Here is a 19138-nt window from a genome sequence, read left to right as displayed (position 1 = left end):
GTTTGACAAGGGTTGGGTAAAATTTCTTTGCATTTATTTGGCTAAACATAAAAGCCAAAAACCAACTTGGAACAAGCCAGTAACACATGTACACAGAGAAACCGATACAGTTAACATTGATTGAGGGGAGACGCACCCTAATGAGAGGAGTGAAGCACCACACCGGTGTGTTTCATGTTCGACAGCACACGTCCCTGCTAAGACAACAAAATCTGAGAGTCCCATCTTGGTGCTCTAGAATGTCAGACAACTTGGGGTAGGATTTGAAAGTCCCATGTTCAGCCCTAAAATCTGATCCACCACCCCAGAGCTCAGTTTACAATCGTAAAACCTTATCCGGCGGCACTTTCATAACAAGGTAAGTGACGTTTCAGTGAACAGAAAAAACTAACTTTTTAAAAAAAAATCAGGAATTTAAAATGAATTCCAAACCCCACATTGTTCCATCTTCTGTGTGTTTCGGAAAATCTAAGCATTGATCTCATCCCAAGACACCCTCCCTCCCCCCAAAAAAACAACTCTTCTGGTCGAATTTCATTCCAGTGGCAGCATTTTAGAACATTAAATTGCCATGAGTTACAAAACGGCCAAGTTTCACACAGTTGGCTATGCTCTTGTGACAGATGATGCATTACGGAGAACTAACTCTCTATGGCTTTCTAGGAGTCAAGCAGCAGTCATGGCAACCACATGTTCGATGTACGGACCACGTGCAATCATAGGATTCTGTCCCTGCACTGGATAGGCTGTCCCCCATTCTATATAGGAAAGGCAGGCAGGGGATCTGAACACCATTAAAAAGTCCCAAGAAACAGCCCCTACGGTGGGGTTGCATACAAGCTTCCGGCACCAGGTGCCCACCCCAACATGTTCCATGTAGAGTTACAAAGAGGAGGGAAAGAACGTTAGACACATTAACTGTGCTAGCTTCAAGTTACAGATGGACCCGACCACACTTTCTACGGAGGGCTGGGTTTAAATCATTTTGTTAGAGAGTTTAGTCCCATAAAACTTTGAGAGACGGGTTCCACTTTTCTGCCACGAGCTCCCGAAACTGTCTGGGGAAGCCCCAACTCAGATGCTATTGAACGTCAGTATCACAGCTTCTTAGAGTCCACGCAATCGTAACAGAAGCAGGGCACCGCACCTTTCAGCGTCACTGCACTGCCCCTCTGCCCCACACAGCCTTCGTAATGGCTTGCCTTCAAAGCCAGCCGCCGCACGCATCAGACTGGAGGTTGTTCGAAGCCGCGTCTCATACCGTCTGGCAGAAATTGACCCACCTGCTCAAGTAGCTCCAGGTTCCTCTTACTGCAGCAAATTCTCCATGGAGATTGTTCTCTTAACGTGGGAAAAGCTGGGGTTTCTCTTACGCATCTACTCCGCCACTTCCTCGGGAGGGCTTGAGTGCAAGCAGCCCTCTTCTGACACTCATTAGCAGCTGTACCAATGGAGGAGGGGTGCCTTTAGGTCAGGCTCAGCAGAGAAGCACAGAATGATTATGTCAAGTGATTATGGTGAGGTAAAACCCTGGGAAACCATCCTGTCCCTTCTGCCCCTCCCCCCCCCCATCGCCATGGGGAACTTTGCTATGCTGAGGGTACATTATGCTGTGCGGATGAAGGGCTTCTGGCACTCAGCCACGTGCAGCAATGTGCGCTAGATGTGAGCTACAGACACCGATGCCGTCTCTCTAAAAGCCTTGACCAACACCCTGATTTGAGATGGGCGTGTCCCCTTTAATTTGCCAAGTGCAAGGAGGAAGCAGGGCTTGTGGGGGTACAAGGAGGAAGCAGGGCTTGTGGGGTACAAAGAGGAAGCAGGGCTTGTGGGGTACAAAGAGGAAGCAGGGCTTGTGGGGTACAAGAAATGGCTTCGATATTCCTAGTTAAAGGCAATCAACATGCCCTGGCTGCACAAGGGACCCCATCTGTGCACAGAAACCACGCAGTAGCTTCCCTGTGCAGGATCGCCCACCGGAATGACTGGGCATCGCAAATGCTGCCGTCACCCAACGTGAGGGAGTGCCGTTCATTCCCCGTGTTTAATGTGACCATCAATCCCCCGTGCTGCCCAGTCTCAAGGTTGTGAGCAGGTAAGGAAATAGACCATTTGTGGAAGTAGGGGGTGTCGACGGATACATCATCACGTAAGCGGGAGAGTTACGTGTGTGTCTTCTACCATTCAGATGCCAAGACATTAAGAATGGTTTGGATCTCACCATTCTCGGGCTGCCTCAGAACAAAACCGAGCGCTCCCTAAAGCTCATCTACGCAGGATCAAACCTTCCCAGGGCTCGCCCTGCAGGGCGGAATCGCTCACACTGGGGCAAAGGGAAACCAAAGCCTTCCTTCCTTTTGACCAGCTCTGGCCTTACTGGGAATACAAGGGTGGGCGAAGAATCAGTGCCACCGAGCCTGGTGGAGGACGAGAGTCTCTGCCAAGCCATGCAGGTGGCATGTCAAAGAAGAGCTGGACAAAAGCCATCCCTTTTATGTACAGGACGGCCTTGTTCTATAGAAGCGTATTAGGATGCCTCTAGCGCCTTCCTCTTAGTCTCCACAGAATCCTTGGTTCTCAGTTCATCTATCACGGACTTTAAGACTTGCAGGCCTGGCCCACGGGACTCAACCTGACCTCACTCACTGCAGCATTCAAGGAAGCTCTTTCCAAACAGGAGATGGTGGCAAGCAAGCTCGGGCACAAAGCAACGTTGGGAGTTTCATGGCTGTGGAGATGACAGCTCCTCCCCCCCAACGGCTGGCTTCTAGGATAGAGTGTCTTCCAACAAGACCCCCCCCACCTGCCCGCCCAAATGACGTCCCTTGGGCACAGGAAGTGCATGGCACTCAATGCCTGACACGAGGCCACAGATCTTACCAAAGCGCAACATAAACATTCGTTACATAGTTCACAGCACAGCGTCATTGGACCACAATTTCAAACACAGTTAAAAATAGTGGCAGTTTCCTTTGATGCTATTTCTGCGCTCCCAAGAAACAGCTAACGGAGAGAGGCACCAGCATTTACTGCACAAATGATTTGACATCACTGTTTGCTGGGGTAACGTACGCCCAGCAGCTATCCCACTGCACACATCAAAACGAGGACAGACTTGGCCACAAACATTCTGAAAAGCTCTCTTTGCCCGAGCGAGGTCACAGCTCTCCCTCCCTCAGCGCCCAATCATGTAAACAAATATATGGACACGTGCAAGGCAGAGCACCCAGAGCGGATGTTTCGACAGACAGTCCTACGTGCAGAACCCCAGAGACCAGGGGGAGGTGTGAAGGCGGGAGGACTTTTTGGAAGGAGCTGGCATATTTGTTATTGCCTGGCTGCGTGTATGTGCACACAAAGACACAACGCACGTCTGGAAAGAAGAGACGATAGTCTTTCCTCAAACACCAACTGATGAGCAAAACAAGGTTCTTAGCCTGAGATTTAGTGATTCTTGTAGAGGCCCGAATGGCTGATGGAATATTCTAAGACAGCAATTTCCTTGCAGAGTCAGGTGAGAGTTGTCTGCAGGGTGCAGGGATACCGGACATTACTGAATAGCCTGTGACCAATTCTACGGTGGTGTGGCTTCTCATATGGTGAATTTTCCGTGCAAAGAACATGTGGCATGTTTCCACTATGGCACACTGGGAGCCTCAGCAAAAAGAAGCAAGATCAAGATGCAGACAGCTCGGTAGGTTCTTATTGGTTCCAGTACAGCACGGACGTCTCTTTAGAATTAAAAAATAGCTCGTCGATGCTACCACTTCCCGCACAGTCTCAAAGTTCACACCATTCGAGGGCCTGGCATATGCATCATTCAAGAGATTCAGCAGCAATGAAGAATCCTGCTTCGGGGTAATAAAAGGCAGCCGTGGGCCAAAGCAGCAGACAGACGAAAGGGTCCGATGAACTCTTCTCCCCACACCGACCTTACCCTGCCTGGCTGAGGCATAACAAGGCAAAGCCTTCAGGGCCACTCTCTTTAAAATACTTTTTTTTTTTTTTTTAAAAGAAGAAAATAAAACCCACTTTTCTCTTGGAAACCATTGGAACGTAAACACTAAAAAGGGGCCGGGGGCAGGGAGAACGTTTGACTGTGCTTCCCAGACAGCAGCCCTTGCTTGGAGCAGACGGTGCCTCTTGGAGGGGCGTCTGCAGCCACGTGACTATTGCTCTCTCGTTTAATGTTCCCCTTGGGGTAGGAGCTTGAATTCGGCTCTCAGCAATTCAGTGCCTCCAGCTGGCTGCCTAGTCCTCCTCGTCCTCGCTGATGTCGTAGGCAACGGCGCACTGGTTCCTGGAGCGGTTGGCTGGAGAGGAGGGAGGGGTCTTGGTGGAGAAGGGCCAGCGGAAGGAAGGAGAGGGGGAGCGCTCGTGCGTCGGGCTGCTGCTGGGGCTCTGCTTCGGGCTGATCGCTTGCAACATCCGGCCTTTGCCCTCCTTCAGCATGTGCTTCTAGCGCAGGGAGGGAGAGAGGAGAGAGATTAACCACATGGCTGGTGACACGTCAGGTGATGGGAATGGGCGCCGGAGCCAGCATATGGCTGCTCCGGCCCATGGCACCTACAGCTTTGTGGTAGCTGTACCAGCCCAACGTCCATCAGTGCAAGCACTGACAGTTGTAGGTCACAGGACGCGTCACAGAACGGGGAGCGCGCCAGTTCAGAACAGCGATGGAAAGTTTCCGCTCCCCATGGCCACTCGGTGACTAGTGTAAAACGAGTTGGAGGGGTCAGGCCGACTCCCAGGGAATCGGTGCTCGGAAATAAAGTCACCGTGGCCACCAAGACTAAGTGGCATCCACGTTGGTCATCCCAGACAGGCCAACGGCATCCTCAAAGACTGAGCAACTGTCTAGGCCTCTAGCAAGGCCCCCACATGGCGCATGCTGGTGGAGAAGGGCTGGGAGGGAAGCCGGCAGTGTGGTAGTGCTGTCCTTAGCTAGGGGGCTTCCCTCTGCAAAGCTATCACAACTGCACCTTCCAGAAGCAGGAACGTTTACCAGGACGATCCCTCGCCCACCCCACCTTTGCTCCCCCTCTCCAGGGTGAATTTGTTACCAGTGCTCCTTCGGGTCCAAACATCTCCAGGAAGTTGCCGATGAATTCACGGGATTTCTCCTCCCATTTCTGAATGAGGTCAATGCTCTTTTCCTCCACTTTCTGGACAAACTCCTTCGATTTCTCCTCCACGTCCTTCACCCTCTTTTTCACTTTGTCCACACGTTCCTGCAGGTGATATTTCTTCTCCTGTAGAAGCAAACACCACAGGGGGAAGGGTTAGGACAAGGGGCATTTCGATTTTCACCTGTCCCACAGGCAGGTAACTTCCACTTTTTAGGATTTAAAAGTGTGAAGATAATTTTCTGGTACTAATACAAACTTCATTGGGCCTACAGCTGAGCAGCCAGAGTTTCCTGGACACTCAACAGCTACAGCTGGGAACGGATGACGTTTCAATCAAAAATACCAATTCCCCTCTGCAAGCCGCATCTCCCGCTTTCACAGCGCAATACGACTGGCAGAAACAGACAATCTAGCAAAGATCTGCATTGCAATTTCCTAGCTCTGAGTCTTCTATGAAGAATTTAAAGGGGAAAATGAGCTGACAAGACTGTGCGTGGGACCACTGAGCCCTGCAAATGTATTATTAGTTATTTGTATTGCAGACTTTCCCAGAGGCCTTGGTCAGGGTCAGGCTCCCACTGTCCTGGGTGACGCACATGCCCACGGTACAGACACGGTCCTTGCCTTGGAGCGTTAACAGTCTAACACATCGAGACTCACGTTTATGAAGCTGACGTTCAACTCCTTGGCTGTGTACCCCCTCTGCAGGTTCCGTCTGGCATAGACATCATAGTCCCGTACAATCCGGGTGATTATATCGGATGTAGAGATCCCTTCGGTCCTCTGAGTTGGTGCAAACATGCCTACGACCAGGGGAATGGAACCCAGCGCAGTTGTCAGTCGGATGGAAGGTGAGGAGCTGCTCCTGACTCAGCACAGAGGCTGGAGCATTTCACAGGCGCTCAAAGCTCATCCCCTGCTTCCTGTAGGTTTATTCGTATCCCAATTGGCCCCGGGTTCTGTATTTTGATCCTTGAAAGCTGCCCCGTTCTGGTGCCCCCAATTCACAAAGGGTCAAAAGCCGGGAGGGTTGAGAGGAGCCAGGAGAAGGAGAGACGGAAGGAGCTCAGCTACGTAGCTTATCAAAGAGCAACTTCAGGAGTGATTTGATTAAGTACCTGGCTGGGGAACAGCAATATGACTGCAGACGGCTCTTTAGTCTAGCAGACAAGAGTCAATGGCTGGAAGGCGAAGCTAGAGCCATACAGACTAGAAATCAAGTGCAATTTTTTTTTAGACAGTGAGTTAAATGACTCTCGCTGTAATTAACCGCTGGAGCTGTTCATCAAGGCATGGGGCAGGAGAGGGGAAGAGAAGGGGGGATTTTCCATCCCTGGCCATTTTTTCAAATCAAGAAAGGAGGTTTCTCTAAAGGATCTGCTTTTGTTTAACCATTGCGATGGGGTTTGCAGCAGGAATTAATTCAGGAGAGTCCTCTGGCCTGTGTTCTGGACAAATCCAGGCGAGGTGATCACAACGTCTGGGCCTAGGGTCTATGCAAACAGCTCAGCAAGCGTAACAGGCCTGAAGCCCACACTCAGAGGCACCTGCGCCATGAATCAGGGCGGCACAGGAGTGTGAGATCAGCTAGCTACAGTGGCAGGACCAAGGCAGCAGAGCACAAGTCAAGGTACAATTCCATGGGCTTCTGTTACCTGGCTTGCCCAAAGGGACTGAGTCCATAAAGGACGTAGGGAGACACAAGCAAGCCCCCAACACACCTCACACTTCATGTGCCCCCCAAAACGTGACCTTCAGCCTTGGAGAACTGAACACGCCTTATAGAGGGCAGGGTGGTGGCAGCAAAAACTTTCTTTTCCTTCCCACGAAAAAGGCCCAAAGTGTATGGCGTAGCCAGCTGACTGGATGGGAATCTGGGTTTGTCAGACTGAGTGAGCCATGAGGGCCAAGTATTGTGCTGGAAGGTGGGCTCCGATTCTCCAACCACACCTCCTTTGCTGGATCACTACAGTTATCTGCTATTTCAGAGAGCGGATGCGTCTGCCTGCATGGCTGTTTGTTCAAGAACTTATCAACGGGAAGAGCCAGGACCTCCAAATGTGTGAGGCAGCTCCCTCTTATCCTAACTTACAGCGAGGTCGGGGTCTGGTTGTGCCAGGACAATGGGATGTGCCTGGAATGAAATTGTTTTGCATCAAACGGAAAGGGAGGGGTGTGATAGCAGGGACAGTTACGCTCACGAATGACCACAGGAGGAGCAGCTGCTGGTGGGCAGCACAGCCCTGCCACCCCAACCTGCCTTAGGGAGCAGCTGCCACATGTCCTCTGTCACACCGGGCCACCGCTGAGCGCAGCTCCTGCAGTTCTGGGCCAGCTCTGGGGAGATGCCAATGGGCAGCATGCATGGCTCCCACAGACCCTGGGGAGAAGCTGGTGGGTAGCCTGCATTCCCCTGCTGCCAGCTGTCCTGGGAAGAAGCCACTGGGTGGGATGTGCAGCCCCCAGACCCGGGCAACACCATAAGCCTTCTACTTTAGTATAAAACGGAGGGGGTGGGAAGCTGACCAAAAGCTGGGTTCTAAATGAAGAGGCGCTCTGCTCCTGAGCTATGGGGATGAATGAATAGACCAGCCAGACTAGTGAACAGTAGCCATGGGTCTCAAAGGCTGCCGATCCAGCACCCATAATACCAAGGTCACTCTTTAAAAAAGAAAATAAAAATTGTAGTTCAGGAGTCTTGGTGTGATGGATCTGCTCTTTCCTGATATCCCTTTGATAAGTCCCTGTTACTGGGCTATGAGGAGGAGTGAATCGACTACAGAGGAACCATCGCTCGGAAGAGAGAATGTTTTTAAGAAATGTACCTGCCTAGTTAGTTTGTACTTAATTCTCTTGGCTGTTGTCAGAGACAGCAGAGACCACTCCACTCTGTGCTGCTTAGGCCTCAGTTGGGGGATTGTGTCCAGTTCTGGGCCCCACATTTCAAGAAAGATGTGGAGAAATGGGAGAAGGTCCAGAGAAGAGCAACAAAAAACGATGGAAGGTCTAGAAACCATGACCTATGAGGGAAGACCGAAAAAACTGGGCTTGTTTACTTTAGTAAAGAGAAGACTGAGAGGGGACAGGATAGCAGTTTTCAAGCACCTAAAAGGGTGTTACAAGGAGGGAGAAAAATGGTTCTTGGCCTCTGAGGACAGGACAAGCAGCAATGGGGTCAAATTGCAGCAAGGGAGGTTTAGGTTGGACATTAGGAAAAACTTCCTACCTGCCAGGGTGGTGACACACTGGAATAAATTGCCTAGGGAGGTTGTGGAATCTCCATCCCTGGAGATATGGAAGAGCAGGTTGGACAGACACCTGTCAGGGATGGTCTAGACAGTGCTTGGTCCTGCCATGAGGGCAGGGGATGGACTCTATGACCTCGCGAGGGCCCTTCCAGTTCTATGATTCTGTGTGTTTTAATAAGGGACTTCCCAGCACTGAATTTATGATACTGAGCTTAGGCATCAGCCCAAGCCACGGAATGGGCCAGGACACAAAGGAAGAGACACAGAGATGACGTTGCCTTGGTGTGAATACACACAGCACTGGTAGCCGTGTTTATGGCTAGCTGTCTATTACGGCAGGACAGGAAGCAAGGGGAGTAGGATTTTCCCATTTGTCCATGACTTCTCTTTTCACCTTAATGTTGCAGGTCCTTTTCTTGTGGGGCTGGGCCCAGTGCCCTGAGATGGGTGTTGAAACCTGGCACACAGGGTGGCAGTGCCGCTCCAGCCTGGCCCCTCCAGCCCTGCTCCCCCAACAGGGTACTGGCCCCAGTACTGCAGGACTGGAGTTTAGGGTAGAGTCCCCGCAGGAGCTTGGGGGGAGGGGAGGGCTCTCTCTCTGGGCTTCCTCTCCTCCCCAAGCCAGGATCCTGGGGTTGCTCTGGGTGGCTGGTGCCCTGGGGCAGGACAAGGAGAGAGGAACTTTTTCAAACAGGTCCAACCTAGCCTGAGATGAGATGAGTCTCCCTAGACACTCAATCCTTGCTGGCACCACCTAGAACCACAGTTTTGCTCTACAACACCTGTCCCACTCGGAACTGAACCGAGACCCACCAGCTGGCACTAGATAGCGAAGGTTACAGGTCACCCCCACAACTTATGCCTCACCTGCTTCTTTTATGTGCTTGTAAACATCGTCACTCCCAGCAGAAGAATATGGGATGTCATCGTGGGCAACAAAATCAATCTGGGAGTTGGGAGGAAAACAAAACAAAAAAAGTCTGAATAAATCTTTCCTTGACTCCACAGACAGTACCTTGTTCTGCAGTGACCAAGGAACAGTTCATTACTTAATGCTCAGCCGCCGTGTGCTGGTAGGTGGGGAGCAAAGCTACGAGGAGCGGCCGTGTGCTTTGCTTTCCAAACAAGGCTCACCCTTGGCAGCCAGCCCCCTGAGCACGCTTAGACAAGCCTGAGAGTGCGCGCCAAGGAGGAGACAACGTGAGTAAGATGCAAACGGCAGCTGCAAGCTTCAGACCGTTTGTTCTAAGCACGGCGAATTGCTGGCCGTGCGTAGCAGCCTGGTGCCAGCAGAGGGCAACATCTGATGCTTCGAAGGAAGGCGAGAAAGCTCTTGTGCATCTGGCCACAAATTGCTTCCTGACCCTTGCAGCAGCGCCCTGATGCAGGAGATGTGACGCATCTGATCTCAAGCTACACAACCCAACTGTTACTAGTAGCATTGAAACTACCAGCCCTTCTCAAAGCCACCCACGGTAGCTGCCTCTCCAATGCCTGCTAGGAGAACTTCACCACAGGCCTGCTGCTTGTTTTGCGTCGACCTGCCGCTAAGGTTCAGCGACCCCTTGTTCTCATTACAGGGACCAGCAAAAAGGAGCCTTGCTGTGTCTGCCAGAATCGGCCCCACTACTGATCCGGCCTCCTCTCCAAGCGGAGTACCTCTCAGATTGAAAAGCTAGTTGGGCCTCCCTAGTCCGGTGCCTCGAGACCTCACTGGTCCTGGATGAGGGATTTTGTCAGACCAGGAAAGATCATATCTGTGTCCCCCTTGCCACCGGCCCCCCAGCCATGGCCTTGCTGCCAGGCTCCCAGCTGGCTTCCCTCTGTTGCTGGCTCCTCCGCGTTCCGCGCCTTACCCGGTGCTCAGCCAGGAACTCCGGGGTGAGGGTCCACGGCGCGTTTCTCACCACTTCGTCCACATAGCGGCAGTGCTGCACCGCGTCGTAGCGCTCGCTTTCGTTCATCACCGTGAAGCCCTTCAAGTTGTGGGTCAGCTCATCGCTGCAGACTGCAGAGCCGGGCACAGAGCAGGGAAGAGTTCTGTCAGCCCTCTGCGACCCACCCGGGCCCCCGCCCCTGCCAGAACCCACGGTCCGACCCCTGCAGCGTGGGAGAACCCCGCACCAAGACCCGGGCAGGTCTCCCAAGCTACGCAGGCTCAGCTGTTACAGCCGAGTGCTATGGGAGGCTCTGGTAATTCAGGAAGAGAACCCAGTTTTCAACTCCCTCTCTAGAGCACTGGTGTGAAAGGTTTGGAGGCCCAGGGGGAAATAGAGCAGTCCGGAGAAATGAAACTGCTCTGAACAATTCCACTGACTGCCACAGATTGTGACGACAGCATTACTATGCAAATCTGGTCAGCTTTGGGGTTGACTGGCTGGTAGACATCCTTCACCCCAGGCCCTCTGCTGCTTGGTGAAAGAAAGGATGGATTCAGAAAGTCAACTGTCCCTCAGAAGCCAGCAGTGTCCTTGCCCTTTGGGCACCAGTACTGGAAACACAGGGCAGCCCTACAGACCACCCCGAGGCGGGGCACAGAATGCCTCATTTACCCTGGAGTTGACCTGATCCCTCGCAAAGAAACATCAGAAACAAACAAGTTTCCAAAAGTAGAAACTAAGCCAAACCCCACTGGAGCGAACCCAACTAGAATGGAACGGGTTCCTAGCAAATCGTCAGATTCATTCAATCGTCAGGCCATGTAATAAATCAACGGCTCTCTATCAGCTCTACGGAATCATTTGGGAAGGGCCCGAAAGCAGATGGGCCATTATCAATCTCAATTGAGACACTGCTGCTGCTCCAGCCAAAGAGAGATACAGTGAGGGTGAAAGCTCTCCCGGGTTGGCGCCAGCATTGAGACTCCGCACACCAAGGGACGGTTTCTTAGTTGTCAGTTCAAATGGCTGCGCCGAATGTCCCCTTTTCCATGTCCCCTTTTCCAGCTTTGAACCGCATTTCTGGATGCACAACATTTCGTTTGACTATAAAAAGCTCTTCCCGGCTTTACGAAACAACCCATTTCTGGGAGTTTCATTTTTACAGGCTGGGCCATTTGTCCCCGACACTGCGCTATATCCGCTTTAGTGCTACAGGGGACGAGATTACAACGTGGTCACCCTTTGAGCTGCAACAAGTGCCAGGCACAGGGTAAGCCGCTGAAGGTGGGAGAGTCCAAAGCTGCTCCTGCCTTAGGAAAAGTTAATTACTCTTGTAAGGCTGCCAAAGTCAACAAAGACCTCTCCTTACCTCCCACAATGAGATACGTGTTCGGGAAGAGGTTCTTTGCCTGCATCAAGGCCCGGGCATGTCCAGAGTGAAATAAGTCAAATATCCCGTCAGCATAAACCCTGACCGGTCGGTCCACTGAGCACAAAAACACAGACGTTATTCGTGGAGAACCATTCCTGGGGAAAGCAGTTGCTGGCCGGGCCTTACTGGGTGCTTCCGAAGACCTAAGAAGCCTTGTGTTCCTTGTGGGAGGAAGCTGGTTGTATGCGTTGTTAGGGAAACAATTATCAGAATGCAGAGCTGTAGCCAAAAAAGATTTGAGAAGGAAAACTGCTGGTTTGTTCCCTCTTCTGCCAGGAGTCAGGGGACGGGAGTGCCAGACTAAGCATGGAACGATCTTTAGAGACAAAACTTAACACCCAAAATGCCATGCGTAGTGTTCTCATGGGGCTAAGTGCAGCTGCCCTGGGACGCGGTGCACACAGCGCGAAAGGAAACCTGGGGAAAATGGAAACATCCAACACCTTCATCTCCAGGAACATGCAACGTGCCAACATTCTGGACAGCAACTGACTACTCCTGGGTGACTTGCCAAAGACTGCACGGGTTTGCGTTATGTTTGCCCAGCAGGCTCCTGGAGGAAATCCTGACATCCTCCCCGTTTCCACCATTAGTTTACTCCTGCCCCACCACCCCATGCTTGAACCTCGCTACTATCCTCTGGTTCTGCGAGCCAATGAGAATTCCTGCTTAGCATGACCTCCAAAAATTGACCAGGCAGGGCACTATTGATTCAATTGTTATGTTCCTGCTTCCAAGCTAGGGATGTTACATTTCGATTGATCTAATTTCCATCGACTACTCAATTAGTAGATAAGGGGGGAGCTCGCTATCCCGCTGCGCCTCTCCCTTTGAAATGTCGAAGAGAGAGGCACAGCAGTAGGGATGCCTCTGCCTTCCCTACCCCCTGTGGAGACAGTGATGGGGAAACCAGCTGTTAAACCGGCTCCTGCTCCCCCGCCTTGTAGCATCTCTCTGATAGAGGCAGCAAGGTGCGTGTGTGTGAAGCGAGTAGTCGAGCGACTACTTGACTGTCTGATAAACGTATGCCTATGTGGCTTTGACGTGACTCAGGAACGTGGCTAGAAGCAATGCTACTACTGAGGAAAACACAAGGGGCTCTCATTATATGAAGCTCCCAGAACAAAGAGGCTCCAAACTCAGCTGCAGCCTCCGGGCAAACATGATACCAAGTTAGTCACCAGAGTGGAGCTACGGTCCTAGTTAGCAAAGCAGGGCTCTGACACAAGGGAGGCTGGAGCTATGTAACTGAGCCAGGAGAAATCCCAGAGCCAAGTGCATGGCTAGGTAAATGCTCTCTCATTTGGTTTTACAGTACTTACAGGGGGTGCCCCTGGTCGCCTCTTCGAACGTGACTCTGGCGTACGGCTTACTGTAGTCCTCTTCAATTTCATCTGAAAAGGGAGCTGGCTCCCTCAAGCCCTGCGTAAGCAACGAGAGAGAAGAACAGCTTGCAAACCCCTCATGGTTCAGCCTATTCCACAGCCACAGCACAAGCCGACAGAGAGGGCAGGGGAATTGGACAGCTGGGAAATCGCATGGCAGCCATACTGTGCTAGGAGAGCCTGGTCAGAAGGCACTAATGAGATTTTCTACAGCTAAGCCCCCGTGCCGTCCCCGTGCTTAGGGATGGAGAGAACTGAGGTGAGCCGAGGTCACAGCGACACATGGAATCAAGGGAAACACTCAGCACAGCCCAAGGCGCAGACACCCAGCTGGCGTGAACGCTGATACCTCTCTGGGCTTCAGTGAAGCTAGGACCTTCCTGTCGGCTAAGGATCCCCCTTCCCCCGCATGAGTCCTTTACTCCTGAGTTTTGAGATCTAGCCACTGGGCAGAACTGCCTCAGCTGGACCATACCATGGAACAAATCTCCCCGGGCATAGTGTATAAATGGTCACAGCTATCAGGACACACAAGCCATTACAACTCAGCAAAGCTGGTCTGACTCTCCAGGGAAAGTGTTTAGAAGTACCCATCTGGAAGCCCTGGAAGGTGGGAAACCAGTCGCGTTCTGTGGCCTGATAGAACCTTACAGACCCTCACCGGTCCCTTTGACACTACCAGCAAGAGCAGCGCATCGGCAGAGTTCGGAGGGAGGAGGAGGATGCAGGAAGTCCAGTGACAGCTGCTGGGGGGCTGATCGCGTCTGGCAGAATGAAGCACCCGGGCCTCCAATGAGCTGCCGGCTCGGTGTCAGTTTAATGACGCGGCAGGGCCTGTGACAGTTCGAGAGTCGCTCCCCTTTTCGCAGGGAGGTGTGTCCGCGCAGCGATCACCCTTTCCCACGCCGGATGACTAGGCATCGACCTTGCTACCCACGTCATGACACAAGCCAAACTGCAGCTGCAAGAGGGTCCTCGGCAGTTTCCTCCTGCCCTACTGCAGCGCCCCGCTGTGAGCCCTGGCAGCCTTTCTGCAAGCACTGCCGCGGTCTCTCCCAACGGGGATCCTGTGCTGAAACAGATCTCCTCGTGCAGCACGTGGGAAGGCGGCAACCTGGCCGCTCTGCTGCGGTGAGCGGATGCCCTCTGAGACCTTCTTTAACAAGAGCATCGTACCGAGCCTCTGGCCTCTTCTGTGCTGTCTCGTCCATTACGGTCAGAGGCCTTGGGGCTTCTGGACCTCACGGAGGCAGAAGCAGCATCATTCCTAGCTCTAAATGTGGAGCCCTGGGCATGCATCTCCTCATGGCAGGGGTTCTATATTAAACGCTGACATTTAATGAGGCCAAAGTCCATTCACCCACACTGCCTTCAGCTTTCCTTCTTAGCCCTCAATCCCCCTGTGAGCAAGGCTTTGATTTTTTGATACTTCCGTGCTTGCCTCTGTAATTACTGTGCATTAGTTCAGGCTCCCTAAACCAGGGAAGAGTGCGTGTAGGGGGTATTGTGTGCAGATACGTGACACAGAAACAAACCGAATGCTTGCAATTTCACAATCACACACACGGCAATTAGAACAGTACAGAAATGTAAGTGCCTCCTGCAACTAATATAACGGATCACACGACCCCCTCAAAGCTGCCTGTCTAGATAAAAAGGCCTGTCTTCTCTCCTGTAAGAAGGTTGGGATATGCACCCTGAAATACTGAATACAACAGATGATGAGAGCAGGGCTATAAATCAATCGGCGTTTCATTCCTGTCTGCTGGGGGACTCTGGCACTGCTAAATGAGCAATCAGATCTTCTGTGATGAGTATGTGCCAAGAGAGCACAAAGTATCTCGGTGACACTTTTGCCCTTGCAGAAACAGGGAGCCCTGCCAAACTCCTAGGAATAAAACTTTTCATGACAGCGAAGGAGCGAACGCGTCAAGAGATTCACAGGGAGCCTGCACCTCCAAGAGGCGGAGGAGTTCTGCAGAGGACAGATCAGAGGGAGTGGAAGGAAGAAGTATAAGCACAGCTCGCTTTGTGCCATCTGTGGTCAGGCGCTCTGTCAGGGCCATGAGTGTAGCACTAAAGAAGGTGGGGGCACATGTTACAAGGTCTGCTGGTTGAAGCACAGGCATGGAAGTCAAGGAGATCAGGGTCCTACACCCAATGAGAAGTAACCTTTAGCAAGTCACCGCACCCTTCTGTGCCTCAGTTTCCCCATCTGCAAAAAGAAGATACTAATTCTTACCCATTCCAGTTTGGGAGGAACTTTGAGACATTCTAATGGGAGATGCTGTTAAAGGGCAAAGCACTGTTCATATATCTGGGGAGGTAAAGGCTGATGCACATTGCAGGTATATTTATAAATGATTCTGACCCCTCAGCGATAGGGGAAAGGATGATGGCCAACTCTGACAAAGATCAGGAAGGAACAACTCTAGAATGTGAGACACACATGAGCCCCACCGAGGGGGAGGGAGAGAACAACCACACAGGACACACATACTGTATTACAGCCAGAGTAGACAAGCTCTGGAAAGAGGCAGAGATTTTGACAAGGGTGGTCCCAATTAACCAGTGGTTCTTAAACTCTTTGGCCCATGGCCCACCTCGCTCAACGCGGACCTGTCCGTGGACCACCAGCCAACCATCCATGAAGACAAAATGGGTGCAGGAAGGAGTGGGGGCGTGGGGTCTGGCCAGGAGGTAGAGTGCAGGAGAAGGTGGTTTGGGGTAGAATATGGGTGGGGTGTAGGGCGCAAGAGCGCACAGACGGGGGGAGGGGGGTCAGGGTGGGAGGGAGGGAGAGTACAGGAGTGGGAGGGGGTATTGCGTCTGGAAGAGAAGGCAATTGGCAGTGCTTACCTGGCTCCGTGCCTCCCACTGCTCTCAGGTACCTCCCCACTGCTGCTCTCATTGGCCAGGATTCCGGCCAATGGGAGCAGCCAGGAAAGCCTCCAGGCAAGTAGTTTCCCATTCCCCCAGCTAGGGTGAGGAGAGGGAACAGCCGCGTGCAGCGCCACTTGCTTCCCTCAAACCGGATCCGGCCCACGAGGCTCCCCACCCTCACGGTGCTCCAACCTCGCGGAGGAGCCCACAGGGCTGGAGCGCCAGCACAGGCTCCCCACCGCAGGGGTGAGGGGTGCAAGCCCGTCACAGTTCTCAACATGGGTCCCACTTTGAGAACCACTGCAATAAAACCACCCCTCGGGTCTGCCTGGGAGGAGGAAGGAGAAAGCAGATTGGGGCCTGGCTCTTCCAGGGAGTGAAACTTTTTAAAGTAAAAGCAGCTGAGTTATAGCCCTAGCAGCATTAATGATTTACAGATTCATGAGTCAGCTGGAGAGACACTCCTCCCCTACGGCCACACTTTCGTTCTGTTTTCCTCAGGCTCAGAGTGCGTTTACACAGGCAGCACTTGCATTTCGGATGAGAGGAGTCAACTGCAGTCCCTCTCACACTGCTCTGGCAGGTGTGAGAGAGAGAGAGACACCCCCCAACCTCGCCCCCGCCTCCCTCCCTCTGCACAGCACATTCGCCTCTGTTCACAGAGCAGTGGCAGCTGTCAGAATGGAGCAAAAGGGAAAAGGCACATACCTCCAGGCACGACTGCTGAGTTTCTGGATGCAGAGTGGGAGTGGCCACTCTGAGTACGCTCAAGAGGGCAATTAGACCAGTAAAAGCAATCAAGAGTCTTTACTGGCACATCACATGAAACTCAGCAGTTTCAGTGCAAAATGTGGATTGCGCAAAACCCTGACTTTTTTGTGCTAAAATCTTAAACGTAGCCTTTTAGAGAGGCATCGTCAAATTAACGGAGGCCCAGCATTTCTGTTTTGGAAAACAAGGCTGCACTGAGCCCAGCACGGGCACGAAACATTTTCTTGGGTTATCTAAAAGCTTTCCTGCAGTGCTGGAAACACTAATGCAGCTTCCTGCTAAATGCATGAGAACCAGAAAGTGAAGCCCATTAAACACACGATGAAACTAGTCAGTCTACTATCACGGCAGATGACAAAACAAGGTGTATAAAAATAGATTAATAAATCTGATTATATTCAGAAGAAATTAAAAAAAACAATTTAAAATTAAATTTGAAATGACTACCTATATTAAAGCCTAAACTTAACTGTATTCTATTAACATCATTTAATTTAAATAAAAATAGAATATGCAAGCAGTACATAATTTCTGCACAAGTTTTAAAGCAAGTCAAACCAGTAAACAGGTGGGAGTCATTGGCTAAGCACCTAGAACTAGAGTTGGCTGAAATGCAAAACCAGCTTTTGACTGATGGGAGCTTCTTCTGCAGGTGCAGAGAATATTTGCTTTGCTTCATTCACCTAGTTCAGTTCAACAACTAGATTCACTCAAAGCTGAGAAACCAACTGGAAGTTTAACGAGCAGTAAAAGCTCATTTTCGTTTTCCAATCTGTGAATAAAAATGGAGGCGTGAGCAGATGAGCTCTACTAGTTCTAAAACTTTGAAGGACATGGTAAACAAACAGCCATTTTGGCTAGCACGGCCTTTGTTTAATAAATCAGTTTTAAATGTGAACCACATGTGGATACATTTTCATAGGTATCCAGCACATTTCAGGTAGTTTTATTTAACTAATTAAAAAAATTGTAAATGTTATTTTTTTGAATTCTTAGCTCAATTCCAATTCCCATGCAAATCAATGTCTTAGCTAGTTATGTGAATGTTTAACTGGTTAACCAGTGGGAGCCAGAGCAGTTCTCTGCCTGCTGTGGGCAGGGGCTGCTCCAGCCCGGAGGGGGGCGACGGGGGGGGGGGGGACATCATGGACAGGAGCTGCTCCAAGCCCTGCCTGTGTGGGGCACTCAGCCCAACAGCAGGCAGGAAGGCCGCTTCAGCCAAGGCCTTCCCCCTCCCCCTTAATTGCTTAACCAGTTAAACAATATGTTAACCAATTGGTTAACAAATTAAACAGGATTGTCATCTCTAGTCTTAACGATTACCAACCAATAAGACTCAACCTCACTTTAGGAAAAAAACTAAAATGTTGAAATGTGAAAGAAGATAGTTTCTGCTTGCTGATGTAAATCGATCCACCTCAAAGCAAGATATTAATTACAATTATTTTGGTTTTAATAATTTAGCCGCCAGTTCTGCAAGCACTCATATGTCTTACTCCACATGCAGTTTCACTGATTTCAGTGTCATTATTCGTGTGCTTAAAGTTAGCCACATGAGTAGCTGTAGGAACACTGCCAGAAATGGGTCTAGGGAGCCAATATCGATTTTGTTTAAAATCTTGCCTATGTCACTAAAGAAATGAGACCAGTGAAAAGGTGACTTATCTCAAGTCTGTACACATCCACGCCCAGAACCAACATCCGCATTCACCACTAAACAGCTTTCCTCACCTTGCTTGGGACTCCATTTTTGTACGTACGTACACCCGCATGAGCAAAGGAGGATTTTGACTCAGCTTTGCAAGAAGCAAACTGCACTTGCCAGGCTGCAGAACTCTGCCCCTTTCCCTGGGCACAGAGGGCATTTTACTCTGCTCCAATCAATGTTGCAACATCAGTGTCATTCAGCGGCTTTTCAAAAGGGAAAGCTTTCTGATCAGGAGCCCTGCTTACTTACAAACGAGTGACGAGGCATTTTCAGGGGAATTCCATCTGGCTCTGTTGCCCCATTGGGTCCGGACCCATCTTTTCTTCTCTTCCGGGGATTCAGCCTTGATGAGCTGGGGGGCTCCATCACAGGAGATGGGGTAGGTAAGGCGTTTCCAGCAGACTATAAGAATGAAATGAAGGAGAAATGTAAGAGGATGTTCCCGGCAGAAGGGCTGAGAAACCAGCCAACGAGGAGCACTGCATACAAATGATCAGTCCAAAGCCACCTATACAGGGCCCTACCCAGTGGAATGTGGCAGGAGATGCCAAAACTTCTTGACAAACAGTGCCAATGGGAACTCTGAATAAGTTCTCTCTGCAGAGTAGCTCCTAGTCACAGGAATGAGGAGAGGGAAATAATCAGCTGGCTGGAGAGAAACTCCCTCACGCAGGAGTTGACGTATGAGTTATGGTATCATGA

The 19138-nt window shown here is 51.1% G+C and overlaps 1 protein-coding gene across 3 annotated transcripts in view; it reads right to left on the bottom strand.

The window, feature by feature from the left end:
• Positions 1–12: 12 nt before the first annotated feature.
• PCYT1A (phosphate cytidylyltransferase 1A, choline) overlaps positions 13–19138 on the bottom strand; it is a 30116-nt gene continuing 10990 nt past the window's right edge. Inside the window, exons 1-9 of one of the 3 annotated variants that reach the window (XM_075938217.2) lie at positions 18961–18979; positions 18686–18838; positions 13012–13111; positions 11627–11908; positions 10234–10385; positions 9245–9323; positions 5790–5932; positions 5064–5252; positions 13–4458 (exon numbers count right to left, since the gene is read on the bottom strand). In XM_075938217.2, the coding sequence (XP_075794332.1) occupies positions 4252–4458; positions 5064–5252; positions 5790–5932; positions 9245–9323; positions 10234–10385; positions 11627–11908; positions 13012–13111; positions 18686–18802 (1269 nt within the window). In that variant the 5' untranslated portion in view covers positions 18803–18838; positions 18961–18979 and the 3' untranslated portion in view covers positions 13–4251. Of the gene's footprint in view, positions 4459–5063; positions 5253–5789; positions 5933–9244; positions 9324–10233; positions 10386–11626; positions 11909–13011; positions 13112–18685; positions 18839–18960; positions 18980–19138 lie in introns of those variants that run through there. The other 2 variants (XM_089780706.1, XM_075938218.2) reach the window with 2 other exon arrangements.

Source organism: Pelodiscus sinensis, chromosome 10, assembly GCF_052426305.1.
Source record: "Pelodiscus sinensis isolate ZL-2025 chromosome 10, ASM5242630v1, whole genome shotgun sequence".
NCBI classification, from domain to species: Eukaryota; Metazoa; Chordata; order Testudines; family Trionychidae; genus Pelodiscus; species Pelodiscus sinensis.
Note: the sequence above shows the minus strand (reverse complement) of the source record. Positions and strands in the feature narration are given on the sequence as shown.